At 37.3% G+C, this 19,275-nt stretch overlaps 1 protein-coding gene across 13 annotated transcripts in view; it reads right to left on the bottom strand.

The window, feature by feature from the left end:
* Positions 1–19,275, bottom strand: part of MLIP (muscular LMNA-interacting protein) — a 301,030-nt gene that overhangs the window by 55,898 nt on the left and 225,857 nt on the right. For all 13 annotated transcript variants that reach the window (XM_010848558.1, XM_010848555.1, XM_010848554.1 and 10 more), the window contains one exon: positions 6,241–6,369. In XM_010848558.1, the coding sequence (XP_010846860.1) occupies positions 6,241–6,369 (129 nt within the window). The remainder of the gene's footprint in view (positions 1–6,240; positions 6,370–19,275) is intronic.

Genomic DNA, 19,275 nt, shown 5'->3' on the forward strand with positions numbered 1-19,275 from the left:
CTCATCAGTTGGACATCTAGCTTGCTTCCATGTCCTAATTATTGTAAATAGTGCTACAAGGAACACTGGGAAGATGTGTCTTTTTGTCTCATTGTCTTTTTCACATCATTCACATGTTCTTTGTTGCTTTTATGGTTTCCTTAGGGTATATGACCTAACAATGGTGGGATTGTTAGGTCATATGGTAGTTTTATTCCTAGCTTTTTTGAGGAATCTCCATTTCTGTTCTCTGGGGCTTCCCAAGTGGCACTAGTGGTAAAGAACCCTCTTGCCAGTGCATGAGACGTAAGAGATGCAGGTTCAATCCCCGGGTAGGGAAGATCCCCTGGAGGAGGGCATGACAACCCTCTGCAGTATTCTTACCTGGAGAATCCCATGGATGAAGGAGCCTGGCGGGCTACAGTCCATGGGGTCACAAAGAGTCAGACACGACTGAGGCAACAACACACGCACACACACACACTCTTCTATATAGTGTCTGTATCAATTTGCATTCCCACCAACAGTGCACTGTGGCAAGAGGGTTCAATTCCTCCACACACTCTCCAGCATTTGTTGCCTGTAGATTTTTTGATGATGGCCTTTCTGACCAATGTAATGTCATACTCACTGTATTTTGAATTGCATCTCTCTAATGAGTGAGGAGCTTCCCAGTTGGCGCTAGTGGTAAAGAACCTGTCTGCCAATACAGGAGACCTAAGAGATACAGGTTTGATCCCTGGGTTGGGAAGATCCCCTGGAGAAGGGCATGGCAACCCATTGCAGTATTCTTGCCTGGAGAATCCCATGGACAGAGGAGCCTGGCAGACTACAGTCCATGGGGTCGTACAGAGTCAGACTTGACTGAAGCAATGTTGAGCATCTTTTCATGTGTTTATTATCCATCTATATTTCTTCTTTGGAGAAATGTCTATGTAGGTCTTTAATTTTAATTTTTTTTTAAAGAAACTTAGCCTTCCAATTAGAATTGATAAAAATTTAGATTTAATGAATACAACTTTTTATGCCATAGCCCTCAATCCTATCAGATGTAGATAAAAATGAAACTAAAGGTTAAACTCAACCACAACAAATAACAGAAAAAGAGGAATACAATTTACATGAGAGGCTCTAAATATGGTCATGGTCATGTCTCACAAATAAAGACATCTGAGGAGTTAACAAAATAGGACATATTTGCTTAAAGTTTTCAGATCATCACTGTTTCCCAGTAGATTGGGGTATAGTCAGATGCTACGTATTCACTATTTGTTAAACTACTAATGCTCTGAAGCTTCACTAATGTTTAGAATTCAGTTGCTTAACTAATTACTAGAAGTGCTCTGTCTATTATGATAGAATTGACAAATAGGTCTTCTTTATGTGTTTGTTGTAAAGCAAGTAAAAATCTAAGATTCCTAATCCTACAGAAAGCAACAGAGGGAGACAGAAGATCTCCCTTAGCCGTGCAGATCCTGCAGCCCTTAGCTTCTGTCTTCCGTGATACATACACAAGGTCAAGAGAAAGCTTAAAGCAATGCTAATAATAACAATAATAAATAAAAGGGAGAGATAAAAGCCTAAGTTTGAAGAGGGGAATCCTGGAGGAAAAAGCATGTTTTGTCTCCATAGGACAATTTTTTACTATTAAAAAGTTTTATTGTGCTGATGACAAATTATCTATTACATATAGTACATAACCTGTATATGATAAATTGTCTATTATCTATTACCTATAGAGGAGGAAAGAAGGAAGGCATGCAGGAAGAAAGGAAGGAAGGGAGGAGGGAGGAAAGAAATAAGAAGAGAAAAACACACAAGGATTTCATTACATGAATAAGAAAAACAACCTGGTAAAACTTGGAGACGCTGAATCTCTAGGCTTAACTCTTCAAAAACAAATGTAGCCCTACAAGGAATTTAAGCTCTGTCCCCGCAAAACTATTCACCAAATCACTTAATCATTTCTAGATCTGAAAAGGTTAAACATTTTAATCTGAAAAAAATACTTCCTAATAAAATATTAACAAGATAAAAGATAATTTTATGATAAAAGAGAGTGAGCCACCTTGATTGAGAAATGTTGAAAAAGGTAGCAATTTGTGGCAAAAACAGAAGTCATTCAGAAAAAAAAGGCAGTGTTATCTAGTTCACCTTTTGACATGGTGAGTGTCTGCTCAGTAACTATAAAACGTGAGTGACATGAAGAAGTGCAGGGGACGATCACAGTAAAAATATAATTTGATGAATAATTAGATAGAAATCTGAAAGTCATCCACATAATCATTAAAGTTGAATGTCAGGCAGATAGTTTGGTAGGGCAGTCAGATGGCTAAGAAAACTCAGAAGTAAAAAAAAAGAATGTAAATGCTACAACAAAGAAAATTCTCTAAATTATCCTCTTATATTCTCTATGGTACAAAGGAAATTCATTAAAGGATCATTTTCACACAAAAACATGCAATTTTCCTATTGAAGCAAATTAGAAGGAAAATAAAAGTTAAGAGGTATACATGCTAGAAAGCATTCTTTTTCATTTAAGAGAAAAGAAAAACATTTGCAGGAAAATCAGATTAAACTACAATATCACCCCCCCCCAACTTTCAATTCTGTCCAAAATATTTTTCCTATATTTCTCTATGGCTTCAAGAAAGAAATGATATATCTAACAGTATGGGTTGAATTACTAATTTATAAAGAATGGGATGAAAATGTTTTATACATGTCATATAACTGAGGTTAGCAATTGCTTTTGCTTTTTCTACTAAGTTGAGACTCCAATGCAATTCACTTTGTCTAATTAAATACATTAAATGACCAGGAAAAAATCAATATATTTTGAAAACTCACAGAGATAAACAAAAAACCATTCCTCTCTTTAGTATCTTTATTTTCATCAGCAAATTGATTTTCCAAACTTTTATATCTTCTGGATGTCCATTTTTCCAACCAATTCTGTTAATTATTTTCCAACCCAACCTTTAGTTATTAACAAAACTATGCTTCAAAGTACATCATCATAGTTTTATATCCATATACAGAGTGTTGAGGATATTCTATAAGAACTCAAAAGTACCACAAATTGATATAATAATGGATTGAAAGGTAATTTCAGAGAAGCCTAAGCTTCATTCTGAAGTGTCTTTGTTTAAAAATCCATCTAATATAGAATGGTAGTTCCTGGCCTATGCCATTTTGATGCAAAAGTTGTTGATTAATAAGTCTCAATGACTCAATTATGCATTTGGTTTCAAACTTTGCTTTTAATACTCAGAGGGTATCTCCAGGCAAAATTTCAGTTCATTATCAGTTCAAAAGACTGCCCTACTGTACCTTCTGAAGCTATAGCAAATACATTTCCATCTGGTCTCATCATCTTTGGTGCCTGACATTTTGTAACCGAGAGTTTTGAAATAATATTTTATGGCACTGAGGCTGCCAGGGGAAATTTACTGACTTAACAATCCCATTCAGCACTTCCTGTCATGTGGAACTATCCCCAGGACGAGGCAGATTAGTGAATATGAGCTGCTCCAATTTGGCTCAACTGTCAGGCTGAAGTAGTCTCCATTACATGGATGGCTGAGATCAGCTGAGTGTGGAACCATTCAATTTATTCTGTGGCACCAGTGAAGGAGACAATAATAGTGACCAGAACGGAATACACTTGAGTAGACTCCCTCCTGCTAAGTTCTGATGAAGCAGCCACACTGAAACCATAAATTGTTACTACTCAATGTATTGTTTAAGGAATCTCAGCATCTACACCTGTGAGCTGTCTTTTGTATCTGCCTCCATTGTCGATTCTGGCCACAGTGAGATATTGGTTACAGCTCAATGTAGAGGCCAATTGAGAGCATACGCAGTTTCCTGGTTTCCTATTATATGCATTTTTCCTCTCCTGCAAAGTCAATGAATAAAACCAGGCAAAGTACGGAATTCGCTTTTAAGTACTCTGTTAGACTTCTTTGAATTTTGATAGTCCGCTGACACAGAAGTTAGGATACACACAAGAATAAATTGATTGAAAGAAAATATAAATAAGTTTATGTCTGTGGCACCAAAATACTTAACAAAAGAACTAAAATTGTGCACTAATTATCTGAAAATACATTGGTTTATGGTGTATATACATAGAGCTTTAAACTTGCTATATAGTCAGGAAAAGCTGTGAAAAGAATTGGCAACTTCTTTTAATGAAAATAATTTCCTACACCTGAAAATGGAATTTATCATTCCAGAGAACAGTAAATTGTGATACTGTATAGGAAGATTAACTTGACATTCTACAAAGAATCTTGTTCAAAGTAAAATGCATTAATTTGAAATTATACTAATAAAAAAGAATACAATTTTTACTTTACAACATTAGATCATTTTTAAAGAATATATTGCATGGATAATATGTGAAATTTATTTGTGTCAACATTTTATCATATAACAATAGATAACTTTTATAAATTTTTATAATAATCCCTTATTGTCTAAAATGTCACATTAAGCCTCTAAATGATTAGTATCATTAGATATCTAATGAATGCTTTTATTGATGATGGAAATATGCTTTCCTAAGAGGAATTTCCATTACTTTTATGTGCAAATTTAGTGAATACAACCTTATATATCAATAGGACTTTTCTAATTTAAATTGAGGGCTTTTTTCCCCCTGAAAAATGGAAAAAATTGCCTCTAATTATCATTTTCAATGATACTGCTGCTAAGTCACTTCAGTCGTGTCCGACTCTGTGCGACCCCATAGACAGCAGCCCACCAGGCTTCCCTGTCCCTGGGCTTCTCCAGGAAAGAACCCTGGAGTGGGCTGCCATTTCCTTTAATGATATTAGTGCCCTCTAAAAATGTTTAACTTATTGAAATCCTATCAGTCTTCACAAAGTATATACAAATAAGCAGAAAATATTATCATCTCCATTTTATAAATAAAAACTATAGCTAAGCATGAGAAAGTATTTATAATGAACTTTTTCAAGACTTTGAGCCTGGTCATATTCTTAGATTTTAAGTAAACCAGATTTTAAAATTTGAAGGATCCTTAAATACTTCATCAGAACACCCCATCTTATGCATTAAGATACTGGAACGGGGCGAGATGAAATGCCTTGCTCAGTGTCATAAAGTGAGATGAGATATTTCTTATGTTTCACAAATATGAACAGAATCTCTATTTCCAAGAATTGGTTAGTTATCATTTTCAAACTAAAGTTTAAAGAGTACAGTACTTTATGTTCCTTTGTAAGTCTATTCTATTATATATTACCAAATGTGGTGGTGATCTTGTGTTTCCCAGTTATATCCACAAAGGTTTCTGGATTGTTTGCATTGCTTAAGCATGTAATAAAGTTTGAGATATAAAATATATAACCTATGCCTATTTGTTGCATTGGAAGAAGACAAAGATGCAAGGTTTCTCTTTGAGATAATATATGAAATTTTATACTACCTAAATGTGTATCTTCATGTTTTCCCCCAATATCTTATAAAGCATCATCAACAACCTTCCATTATACATTCTCCAACAATAGGATATATAAGGGGAATTTACCTTTTTAGTACATAAACAAACAAAAAAATACCTTAAAATAACTTAACCTCCTTCTCCCTACCTAGCACCACTCAATCTAGGGGATCACATCATCTCTACCAAGTTGATAGGAATCCAAACAATAGATCTTTTGTCAAATGTACTAATGTACTATCAAACCTAAAAAACATGCCAGTCCAGGTTCAATGCACAATACTGGATGCTTGGGGCTAGCGCACTGGGACGACCGAGAGGGATGGTATGGGGAGGGAGGAGGGAGGAGGGTTCAGGATGGGGAGCACATGTATACCTGTGATGGATTCATTTTGATATTTGGGAAAACTAATACAATTATGTAAAGTTTAAAAATAAAATAAAATAAAAAAAACTATGTCACTTCAAAAGGAAGCGGTATTTTAGTAACAAGAATGCAACATCTATATCATGAAGACTCCATGATGTCTTCATAGAAAGTAATGTCTTAATCCCCAAAATAATACCAGCACTAGGTAGAAAAATTTTAGACAAAAGCCTTTAAATACTTCCAAATATCATCCTGGAAATACTTAAGAATTTTTATTATGCAGAAAATAGAGCTTTTTTTAAATTACTAAGGTTATTCCAATCACATTTTCTTGTACATGCTCTATTCATTAGGGCATTTCTGTATTTTGTACAGTTATTTATCCAAATATCAAAGACATTTTCACGTGTACACTCACCTGCTCAGAAAAGAAGTCACTGTTATCCTCCAGGTATTTACTGAAAGGGTTGGGTTCATAGACTTCCTCCTCTTTTTTCAGTAATATTTTGGATTTTACCGGTGCGGGGCGAATTACTCCAGGCTTTGTCTTCATGAATGTCAATAAATTTTTAGAAATAAAGAAAAAAATACTATTAAAATGAATACATAAGTATATTAATTCATTCAAATGTACTCACAGCAATTTATTATTTTTAATTTTTAAATGATTTTATAAATACATAAATAGCCAGAAATCAAAAGATTTTAACTAAAGTAGCTTTAGTTTTAAGTGACCTGTTATACAGTAATCAATTTAAAAAGATCTACTATCATGACATTCAAAATGCCAAAACATCTTCATCTGTCTAGTCAAGTATCTTTACCAGCACTTTCAGCCAATAAATATTTCATTTGACAAATATTTAGTGACGGCATCCTCAGGGCCAGGCAACATGCCCATTTGGGGCATGATAGGAGAGATGAATTTGGTACAATTCACCAAGTCCATAACAACTTTCTTCTTCTGGAATCTGTCCCCGCCCCCCACACCCTAAAATCCCAGAATCCATGTTCAGACTGCCTATAATGAAACTAGACAGGGGTGGCGTTCTGACCCGAGAGGGTAGGGGCTTCTCCCAGGAATATGGAGCAGGGCTTTAATCTACTCTTTAGTCATGCTACAAGATGGAAATGATACTATGTAAATCTGGGAGCTTTGGGAAAGCCTTACTCTGCCATAAAAGCGGATCTGATGAGATCAAGAAAAATACAGCAAAGTATAAGGAGAAGCAGCCAGTAGAGGAAACACACTTGAGGGCTTTCCAGAACTGAATTCCAAAACATCCCTGGAACCAAGCAGGATTTCTAGTCCGAGAATCCCTGAGACTTTCCTTTTCTTTAACACAAAATTCCCTTTTGTAAACTCAGGTTGACCTCTATAATTTGCAATCAAAAGAGTCTGAATGAATAGGCCAGTCATTCAAAATTCATGGATTTATATCCAACATCAGTTAGACAAGAGAGGGAAAGGGAGAAATCCAGTTTGGGGCAATTTCAAAATGATGTTTCACAAACACAAAAGTCTTGTTACACTGTAAAGTGTCACAAAATGATAGATAAGTTTACAGAAACATCCCAAACAATAATTCGATAGAAAGTTGTGACATTTTTTTCTGTATGAGCACTTTGCTGTAATCATTCTTATCAGGTCCATTTCTTCTCAGAAAATAGAAAATTAGCTCTCTTCAGTCTGTGCTGATGCTCACTAGTTAAGCCTTAAGGATGAATATCTATCTTGCTGCCATACAAGCCATTGGTTATGTTTTGAGGCTTGAATAAGTACCATTCTGCAACAATTTTTTTCAGCTCATATTTTCCCAGGCGACTTTCATTTCTATGCCAACAGGGCAAATAAAGATTGAGGAAAAGTCTCTATTTTCCGCAGGCTGGGCTGGGAAATATCTCCCATTTAAGAAACTGATTTCTTTCCAGAGGGGAAAAGTAAGCAAGTATTAGGTTGGTCCAAAAGTAATTGTGATTTTGCATTGCTGAACTTTGCTGTTTGATATTGGAATGCATTCTCAAATAAACGTGGTTATGTTATATATCATTTTAATGTGCATTTCTTGCTTTATGTTTTTTGCTGATGACTTACTACTTGCTGCATATTTTGCATTTATTTTAGACTAGGGAAATGATTTTAGACCAAAAGCAAATTTGAGCAATTTTCTTCTTCAAGTTCAAGATTGTAAAGCAGCGGAGACAACTTGCAGCGTCAACAATACATTTTGCCCAGGAACTGCTAACGAACATACAGTGCAGTGGTGGCTCAAGAAGTTTTGCAAAGGAGACGAGAGACTTGAAGATTAGGAGTGCAGTGATCAGCCATCAGAAGCTGACAGTGCCCAACTAAGAGCCGTCATCGAAGCTGATCCTCTTATAACTACATGAGAAGCTGCTGAAGAACTCAGTGTTGACCATTCTATGGTCATTTGGCATGTGAAGCAAATTAGGTGTAAAAGCTTGATAAGTGGGTGCCTCATGAGCTGACTGCAAATCAAAAAGATCATCATTTTTAAGTGGTATCTTCTCTTATTCTATGCAACAATAACAAACCATTTCTCAGATTGTGATGTGTGATGAAAAGTAGATTTTATACACCAATCAGCAATGACCAGCTCAGTGGTTGGACTGAGAAGAATCTCCAAAACACTTCCCAAAGCCAAACTTGCACCAATAAAAGGACATGGTCACTGTCTGGTGATCCACCACAGCTTTCTGCATCCCAGCAAAACCATTACATCTGAGAAGTATGCTCAGTAAATTGATGAGATGTACTGAAAACTGCAATGCCTGCAGCCAGCACTGGTCAACAGAATGGGCCCAATTTTTCTCCATGACGATAATAAACCACGTATCACACAACCAGCACTCCAAAAGTTGAACAAATCTGGCAACGCTACAGTTGCCTGACCTCTCTCCAACTGATTACCACTTCTTCAAGCATCTCAACAACTTTTTGCAGGGAAAATGCTTCCACAGCCAGCAGGAGGTAGAAGATGCTTTCCAAGAGTTCGTTGAATCCTGAAGCACAGATTTTTATGCTACAGGAATAAACAAATGTATTTCTCACTGACAAAAACGTGCTGATTGTAATGGTTCCTATTTTGATTAATAAAGATGTGTTTGAGCCTAGTTATAATGATTGAAAATTCACAGTCCAGGACCGCAATTACTTTTTCACCAACTGAATAACACCCAATTACATGTGAAATTGCACAGGTGAGTATACACACGAGAGTCATATCCTCCAATGAACCAACACAAGAACAAAGCCCAGGCAAATACTGATTTCTACAGCCACCGGTAACGGGGAAGCCTGATATCTTGGTCATGATGCAAAACTGTCCAGATTTCAGGCCTCTCTTTTCCACACGACTTCCTATTACATTTCTCGTTCCTGCCACTTCTATTCCTGTTCCTTCTCCTAATTTCCTCCTCCTTTGGAAAGTAGGAAATCAGTACAATCCCAGTACTTAGGGTTTACCAGGTTCAAAAGCCAGCATGGAATTTTAGGAGCTAAGCTTGACAGCAGCAGCAGAAAGATGAAAGCAGAGGTGAGAAATCTGGCCAGATGCACGTGAGATGCTAGAAGACTCTCCCTGCCAGGAAAACAAGGTCCCCTGGTCCCTGCATTGCTAGCAGGTTGATGTGTTGGGTTAGCCTGACCTGGAACCTTCCACTCGGATCATCTCTCTTGGTTTCCTCATCCTCCAGGGTGAGTCCAGAAAAGACACTCTTCTGGTTGGTTGGATATCAAATATTAATAGCTTTAATATCAGAATCAGTTACTTATGTTTCATATTTGTTTCTCTATCAGGCCTTATGCTTTATGCTGCTATGAATTTCCTGAATCTGATGGTCATCTGACCATTCGACAATGATTCTTTCCCTATTTTCTCTACTTCAGATTTTCTATTTTCTATTAGAAAATAGAAAAATAGTTTCTAATTATAACTAGTCTAATTAGATTTCTCTATTTCAGATTTTCCAGGTGCTCTTTACTTGGATTCTGTGTCCCTCGTCTTGGTCTACCAGAAGTCTCTGAATTTTCCTCCTCCTAGTTTGCTTCCTTAGGTCTCAGACCTGTTGCCCGACCCTGACTCTTCCATTTATTTTCACCACCTTTTTCTTTAATCATGATTTTTTTTCTTTTTCTTTTTTTCCTCCCCCTGAACCTTAACTTGCTGTCACTCACCAGTCAGCATTTAATGGACAGGGAAGTCAACTCCATGCAAAAGAATACTAAACATAGTTTGCCTTTGACATTGTTCACACTTCCCATCCTATGACCTTTACCCAAACCCTCCACACCTAACTGTGTCTCAGTGTTTGGTCAAACTGGAACTTGAACCCTGGCAGCCCAATTCTGAACCTCACGCACTCTCTGTGAACCACAGTACACAATCAGTCCTGACCAAGGCTGCTGCACCTGCTCATACCATTCCACTACTGCTTTGAAACCTGCCTCAAAGACTGAGCACTCACTGTAGACAGGGACACCATCATTATTCCAAAGACTCTGATTCCATATATTACAGGCACCACATTCAATATGTTAAATTGATTATCTCGGTTCCTCTTCTCAACACCCTGTGAAAGAGTCAGAATCAGTAACATGCCAAAGCCATGCAGTTAATATGTGAACAACTCAAGATTTAATCCGAGTCTGGTCTGATCATAAGCCCAGGATTTTAATTACTCTGGATGATTCATTTTTAGCTGCTAAAGCATTGACAGATCCAGCTAGACTCACAAGTGATACAAATATCATTCTAACGACACCAGGAAAAGTCACTCCATCTAAGTGGAGAAATAAAACAGGTACTAACTCCCCTTCTCAGCACAAAGGACACAGGAAGAAAAATAAGAAAGTTCTTCAAAAAGCAAATTTCAATGTACTGTGATAAACCTCTTGAGAAATGGTTTACACTGTACATAAGACATTTTTTTTCTCTTTTGGAGCTATATTTTGGGGAAATAATTGCTAATCTTTTCATTCTTGCTATTAAAATATTTTCCCCACATTCAGAAAAATAACATTATCATTGTAGAAGGGATGATCAGACATTTTATTTTTAACTAGAACCAGAATACTATGATTTTGATTAGTTATTACAAGTTTTAAAATCTGAGAACCTCATTAGAGCCAGGTGAATATGTGGGCTTTGAGTGGATGGATACTCTGCCTGTTTATATTCTTCTTGACACAACTCTAAGAGGGCTAGACTCCAACAATCACGGAGAACTCCACTCTCCATTTGCTTTGAGGAGCAGAGTAGCTCACACAGTACTGATAAATTCTCTGCTTTAAACTAAAATACAGCTGATTTACAATGTAGTAGTTTCAGGTGTACCGCAAAGTGATCCAGTTACACATATACATATATAATGTGCATATGTAACTACATATGTATTCTTGACATTTTTGAAGTGCCTCAAAGACAAAACAACCATTGTCTTAGAGCTTTGACGCATCCTTCTATCGGATCATCTATCAGATGCTCTCTGGAGCCATTTTTCCAGTTGAGATCTAGTCTATGTCAGGAAATGTAGTGTCTACACGGAGGTGAACAAGACATACCTCGTGTTCTCAGAGGGCTCACAGTTCAGGTGAGTTAAGCACGTTACAACCACCGTGTAAGTCAAGCCACTCCTCTCAAGGCTCCTCTCTAACTCCACCTTCTCACTTAGAATAAAAGCTAAAACCCTTACAGGGGCTGCAGGGAGACCTACTCTTTCACTCCCCAAACAGCCTCCCCTTTCCCATCGAATCTCCTGCTCTAGACCTCTCTCCCTCACTGTCCCCTCTGGCACACACTATGTCTTCCCTCCTCTGGAGTTTGAACTTGGCCTTCACATTGTCTGGAACTCTCTTCTCCCTTTCTAGGACTCTCTTTCGATTCTTCATGTCTCTGCTCAAATGCCACATCATTATCAGATAGGTCTTCTCTAATGATCTGTATAAAAGATCTTACTTGCCCTATTTATTGTTTCCATCTGACCTCAGTTGACGTTTATTTTCTTGCTTCCTCCACTAGAATGTAAGCTCTGTGAGGCCAGAGATCATTGTTTTCTTCACTGTTATCCTTCTAACACCTAGAACTGTGTTAGGAACCTAGCAGATGCTAAACAGACATTTGAAGGATAAATAAAGTAATTGACAGGAAGAAGCTCAATATGTAGGCTGCTGCTGCTGCTGCTGCTAAGTTGCTTCAGTTGTGTCCAACTTTGTGCAACCCCAGAGGCGGCAGCCCACCAGGCTCCGCTGTCCCTGGGATTCTCCAGGCAAGAACACTGGAGTGGGTTGCCATTTCCTTCTCCAGTGCATGAAAGTGAAAAGTTAAAGTGAAGTCGCTCAGTTGTGTCCAACTCTTCGCTATCCCATGGACTGCAGCCCACCAGGCTCCTCCATCCATGGGATTTTCCAGGCAAGAGTACTGGAGTGGGGTGCCATTGCCTTCTCCGAATATGTAGGCTATAATCCATCAAAGCCTTAAAAAGTTTTGACTGTCCATTTAATGTCTCCTCTCATTTTTCTTGGACTTCCCAGCTGGCGCTAGTGGTAAAAAAAAAAAAAAAAAAACCTGCCTACCAATGCAGGGGATATAAGAGACATGGGTTCGATCCCTGGGTTGGGAAAATCCTGTTACTGCAGTGCTTTTGCCTGGAGAGTTTCATGGACAGAGGAACCTGATAGGCTATAGTTCAGGGGGTTGCAAAGAGTCAGACATGACTGAAGTGACTTAGCGTGAACACACTTATTTTTCTTGGAATGACTTTTTGATTACAGCATAACCAAGGAAAAAGGAACATTACAAGACAGAAGATCCACACTACCTTTCACCCCTAGAGAACTAGAAGAAGGGATGTGGATTGGTGAGCTCTACCTTCAGAGATGAGCAGAAAGCAGAAGTTACCATCATTGATGATACAGGAAGTCCAGACCAGGGACCACATCTTTAAGGACTTTGCAAGATTTTAACTCTATTTTTTAAAAATAATTTCTTTTCCCCTGTTTGATTACAGTGATAAGCAATAAAACTAACACCACCAGGAGACAATGATGTCATGTTCTTTGGAGAATTCGAGCATGGGTGAGACTTGGGAGATCTCATCTAATTCTATTCTTTGTCTTAATGGAGAAAAAGCTCAAGAGGCGCAGTGTGTGGAGCCCCGGGGCCTGGAGGCAGGTTTTAATGGCCTGTGGGGCGCTGGTTCCACTGTTCATACTCATCAAGTAAACACATACCCGAGAGCATTGTTACTTGCGCACTGTAAAAAACAGACATTGTCTCTGTCCTTAGGAACTTATAACTCTATGACAACAGGTTGGTATTGCCTCTGGCTGGAGACCAAAGTTGAAAAGTAACTGCCAGCACTGATCTTGAGAATGCATTATATAGATAATGCCTTCTTAAAACAACATCTTTCTTAAATTAACTAGCAGACTGTGTTTTTAATTGCTATCGACTGCACTAGCAAGCTCTAGGGTCACGTGATAAGAAAACAAAACAACAACAACAACAAAAATCAGCAAAGGAAGTAACAGAACATAGCACATGGAAAATCCATGGGTCTGGCTAGGAATTCTACTAATTTGATGGATCCGAAGAGTGTGAAAAGTACCATCGCTACTTCTTTTAGCCATTTGCTTCTGTCTTGCCTATATTCGCCAGTGCTTTTGTTTTTGTTTTTTAAGTTACTGGGGCAACAAACTCAAAGAAATGCAAAAACATTGTCCTAGTCAAGATTGTTGACAAAAGCAACATTTTCTAAATTATTTAGCTGATTCACTCGTTCAATTAATAAAATGTTCATTACCTCCAATTCTTTTTTAAATAAAAATGTTAATGTGCTTGTAGCAAATACTTAAGCTTTTTTTCTTCCAAAGAAATATCTCAAATTTTAAAACATTATAGTACAGAGTGAAGCTTCCAAAATTAGGGAGGAGGGTGTGGACAGATTTTAATACCACCCATTAGCTGCAGGACTTTTGACACATGGTAGACTTCAAAGTGTTTTTCATCAGAATAATGGAAATAACAATTCCTGCCATACTAAGTCACAAACTGTGCAAATCTAATAAGATAATATGCATGACAGAACTTTGTAAAGAGAAAATAGCATAGAAGGAAATTGAAAAAGAAAAAAATTCTTTCCTTTTTCTTGCTTTTGTATTTATAATTCAGAGTACTGATACCAAAGGATCTTGATTACCCAGGAAAATGTTTATCTGATGACCTTTTAAAAAAATGTTTTATGATTTTTTGATTAGCTTGTAAAGAATCTGCCTGCAATGTGGGAGACCTGGGTTCGATTCCTGGGTTGGGAAGATCCCCTGGAGAAGGGAAAGGCTACCCACTCCAGTATTCTGGCCTGGAGAATTCCATGGACTGGATGTATACTCTATGGGGTCGCAAAGAGTCAGACATGACTGAGCGACTTTCACTTTCACTATGATAGTTGTAATACAATAAACATACACAAGATTTCAATAATTATAAACCTATTCCACAGCTCAGAAAACATCTTTTGAAATGTACACAACATAGATTTCCCAGACTGAAATATCTCAGTAGTTAAAGAAAAGCCAGTAGCATGACTCACACCTGAGGAGGCACCCATGACAAATGCTGCAGCACTTAGGCATGTTGTGTCAAGGCAAATTAGTCAAGAATACACTGCCTTTAAGCTTAAAGAAGGCATCAGTTCTACACAAAAGCTTTCAGGGCTGCAATTTCTGAACAACAGAGACCTCAAGGGCTCTTAGAAAGAATAGTCATGCACCACTAAAACCAGACACATCTGTGGGCTTTCAGAACTGGGAACAAAACATATGAAAGGCTAAGTACTCTTCTGTATAATGTTCCAGTAAGATGCACTTTGCTCTTACCTGTAGTCATGTGGTTTATTAAATCTGTTGTTTTGTACTCTCTAGATTCAGTGTTGTGTCTTGGGCAACAATGAGCATTTTGCAGTGGCATAAGATTTCAAAAGCAAAAGCCAGAATCCCAGGGACAGGGAAGCCTGGTGGGCTGCTGTCTATGGGGTCACACAGAGTCGGATACGACTGAAGTGACAGCAGCAGCAGCAGCAGTGTCTTCTAACCTTAGGTTCCCCATCTAACTGCCAAAGAAGACCGGTGCTTACCCATCATGTTGAGCCCAACCTGTTTTCTTAACTTGGAAAAAAGACGCCGCCAGCCTCTGTTAAGACTGTGATGACCCAGTCCAGGAATTAGGAAAGCTTTGTGAAGGGTCAGCCTAGATCTTGGATCTTCCTTTCCTTCTGTTCCCTTTCAGATGCTAAAGGATTCCCTGTTCACAGGTGTGAAGACTCAGTACCCTATTGGACTCACCCAGCCCCTCCTCTTCGGGAAGTGATCATATGTGCCCCGTGAAGGTCACACTTCCATAGCGTCCTGATTTCCCAACAGCCTTTTTTTTTCCCTCCTTGAATTATCTAAAATCAATAATGATTCCTTTTTAAAAATCACACAACAAAGATGAGCATGAACCCTGTGATCTTAGATAATCTATTCAAACTCTGTGACCCCGTTTCTTTATCTGTAAAATGGCCACAAAGTAAATTTCAGAGATAATATTTCAGAGATTTTTTGTGCAATAATAGACCCCCTGACTTAGTGACTAAACAACAACACACCCAACTCCATACGGGATTACACTGGCAATGTCACATATTATGATATATGAGCCTTACAATAACCCCTTCAAGCTGACACAGCAGTTGTCCCAACCTCCATTTTCATGATAAGTATTTCCAACACACTCTCATCTCTAAGTCCCTTCCCAGTTTTGATGTACTACGTTTCTGTTTAATAGAAAGAGAAACAGGGACATAGTTGGTGAACAAGTTTCAAAAGACTTCTTTCTGAGCCTAATACTACATAACTTGGCTTGCAAGGTGAACAGTGGAAATATTTTAATAGTAAGGGGAAAGATCACATTTCTTTTCTTCCTTGAAGTGTTGAATTGGCATAATTATAATGTAATCAGGTAAGCCAAGTTAAAATGAAAAAAAAGTTTGGTTTTTTCTTGGTCTATTCTTTTTGTTTAATTTATTTTTTAGTTGAAAGATAATTGCCTTACAGAATTTTGTTGGTTTCTGCCAAACCTCAACATGAATCAGCCATAGGTATACATACATCCCCTCCCTCTTCAGCCTCCTTCCCACCTCCCACCCCACCCACCCCTCCAGGTTGTCACAGGGCCCCTGTTTGAGTTTCCTGAGCCATACAGCAAGCTCCCACTGGCTACTTGTTTTCCATACGGTAATGTAAGTTTCCTCGTTACTCTCTCCATACATCTCACCCTCTCCTTCCTTCCCACCCCTACCCCTCCCTGCCATGTCCATCAGTCTGTTCTCTATGCCTGTGTCCCTCTTGCTGCCCTGCAAATAATTTCATCAGCACCATCTTTCTAGATTCCAGATGTATGTGTTAGTATATGATATTTACCTTTCCTTTTCTGAAGTAAGTACTTCACTCGGTATGATAGGCTCTAGGTTCATCCACCTCATTAGAACTGACTCAAATGTGTTACTTTTTATGGCTAAATAAAAAGCCAAAGCTCAAAAACAAAACGGCTTCTGTATTAAGCTTAGGCTACCATAGCAATCCATCATTTATTTTCACTTCAAACAATTTATTACTTTTCTCCCCTAAAATAGGAGTCAAATAATTTTAATTAACTGCTTATTTCATGCAAAGTATACAATATTTATTCAATATTTATTTACATAATTTAACCATAATCTATCATATGTTCCCCCAAATTTTGTTTTCCTGTGTTATACACGTGTTTATACATGTACAAACAAAAAGCAATACATATACCTGTGTATGTGCCATCAGAATTACCTGTAATATGGCATTTATATGCATAGCATATGTTACAAACACACACATAGAAATGTGTGTGTGTATATATATATGTATATACACATATTGGTTTTTCAAAGGTATTCTTATTTACTCATTTTATTCAGAACTTAAAAGAGAATTTGTAATGGCAAATATTGGAAATCCACTCATAAAAATGAAAAATTATAATTTAATTCATAAATGACAATACTTAAGGGCAGAAATATTATAAATTCTTTAAGAAGCAAATTTATACACTATCACTAGTATGTAATTATTTCTACACTATTCCATACTCAAGGAATGTAAGTACAGGGGGTTAATGCAATGAGATAGAAGTCAGCGATTAAAGTGAATAATTATATCAATCCAAGAGATGTTCTTTTTGTGTGTGATAGCTTGCTTGAAAATAATCACTTCACAAACCTACCTAGATCTCAAGTGCATTTGGGGATTAAAACTTAATTTAGAACTTGGCTAAAAAATTCCTTGAACTCTCTATAGAAAAGGTCTAAAGTAAATGCAAAAAAATTATCATCAACATCAGTTAAAGCAATGCTTTGCATTTTCCCCCTAGAGAACACAAGAGTCAAATTCATAGAATTATTTGATTAGACCAAAAAAAGTTCATTATCACATTTACAATGAGTCATTCATACTATATCCTATTTCATGAAATCATATTTGCTTTCTTAAAATGTTTTGTAAAATATTACATCAAGACTGACATCTATACATATATCAACATATATCTGCATATATATCATATATGTCATTCTGATAATACATATATACATTCACACGCAGTCAACACCTAAAATCTATTTTTTGTGTACTATGTTGAGTATACAAATATTTCTTGATTTTCAAACATTACTCTCAAGAAACAGGTACATATATCATTATTTTAAATGTTAAAATAGCTATAACAACAGTTCCATATCTAAAGTGGGAAATTGTTCAACTTCATAATGTTATCATAGTGCTGGTTTCCATGGCAACGCCTTCGCTCCCTTGAGCTAGTAACCATGGACTCTGCCCTAGAGAGGCTTGGACAGAGTGTAATTGAATGCTTTTCTTGCTCAGTTAGGAAACTGAAGCCCAGGTTCTCAGATTCCTGACTTCTCGCTGTCAGTCCAGTAGTTAGTGTCAGAGCAGGAAGTAAAAGGTAGGTCTTCTGGCCCCTGTTCCAGCTTCCTGTCAACCTCACTATACCGCCTGCCAGTATTCTAAACCCACGGACACTGAATGCACACACGCAAACACACCTCATATACAAACGATGCACATAAACGCCGACACACCCAAGCCACTTGCTTCAGTCAGGCTATTTTAAGAGTCAAACAACATTCTTTATGACTTTCTAGCACTACAAATAAAACACTGTTCTCATTTTGGCATGATAATGACAAGATGACTTGTTGGTTATGGATGTAGGATATAGAAAGAATTGCTTAAAAAGAGAAGAATCAGTATCACGCTACTTTTCCAGATATTTTCATTCATTTTACTAGGTATTTTCATTCCTTTTCACTTCCTTTACCGTGTCTATTGTTTAGGAACCTATAATTATAAACCGTTAAAACTGTTTATATTACTACATGTAATAATATCTAGGCAGTTTACATCATGGTTCCCATTTGCTAACCACTTGTAACAATAAGAAATATGAAACACTGTAAGAAAAAGTAATTTTTCTATTTAATTAAATATTTATCTATAAATAACAAACAGATCCTAGAGCCTAGATCTGTGTTGTCCTACAGAGTAGCCACCAGCCCCCTTGCTGGGCCCTTGAAATGTGGCAAGTCTGAATTGAGATATGCTGTAAATATAAAATACACTGCAGATTTCAAGACTTTACCCCTACAAAAATAATGGAAAATAATCTCAATTTTATACTACTGTATGTTGAAAGGATAATGTGTGTATATTAAATAAATAAAATATATTATTTAAATTAATGTGACCTGCTTCTTTTTAGTTTTTTAACATGGCTACTAGAATATTTAAAATTGCCTATGTGATTTATATTTGTGGTTCATACTGTATTTCTGCTGCTCATCCCTGGTTTGATCATTCTTTATCTTCCTGCCTGAAACATCTCATTTCCTATTTCCCCAAGTTCAGAACCTACCCTACACGATTAAAGATGACCTTGTTCTTGAACCCTTTTCTGATCTCTCCCACCAGGAAATGAATCCTTGCCTCTAAAACATCAGTGTCTGCTTCCAGCCTTGACCACTCTATTCTAACACCACCACCAGGGTGCAAGTTATCAGCAAACACGGTCTATATATGTTTTTATGCATGTTTGTAACCTATAAAACAACCAGCATGGAGCTTTAGTAAAGCATCAGTAAACTTGTACTAGACAAGTAAGCAAAGAAATTTATCCATAGTATATTTGTCCTCAGTTCACTTTTTAAAAATTTATCGATTTATTTTAATTGGAGGCTAATTACTTTACAATACTATAGTGGTTTTTGTCATACGTTGCCATGACTCAGCCACGGGTGTACATGTGTCCCCCATCCAGACCCCCCTCCCGCCTCCCTCCCCACCCCA

The sequence above is a fragment of the Bison bison genome, unplaced genomic scaffold, assembly GCF_000754665.1.
Source record: "Bison bison bison isolate TAMUID 2011002044 unplaced genomic scaffold, Bison_UMD1.0 scf7180017864270, whole genome shotgun sequence".
NCBI classification, from domain to species: Eukaryota; Metazoa; Chordata; class Mammalia; order Artiodactyla; family Bovidae; genus Bison; species Bison bison.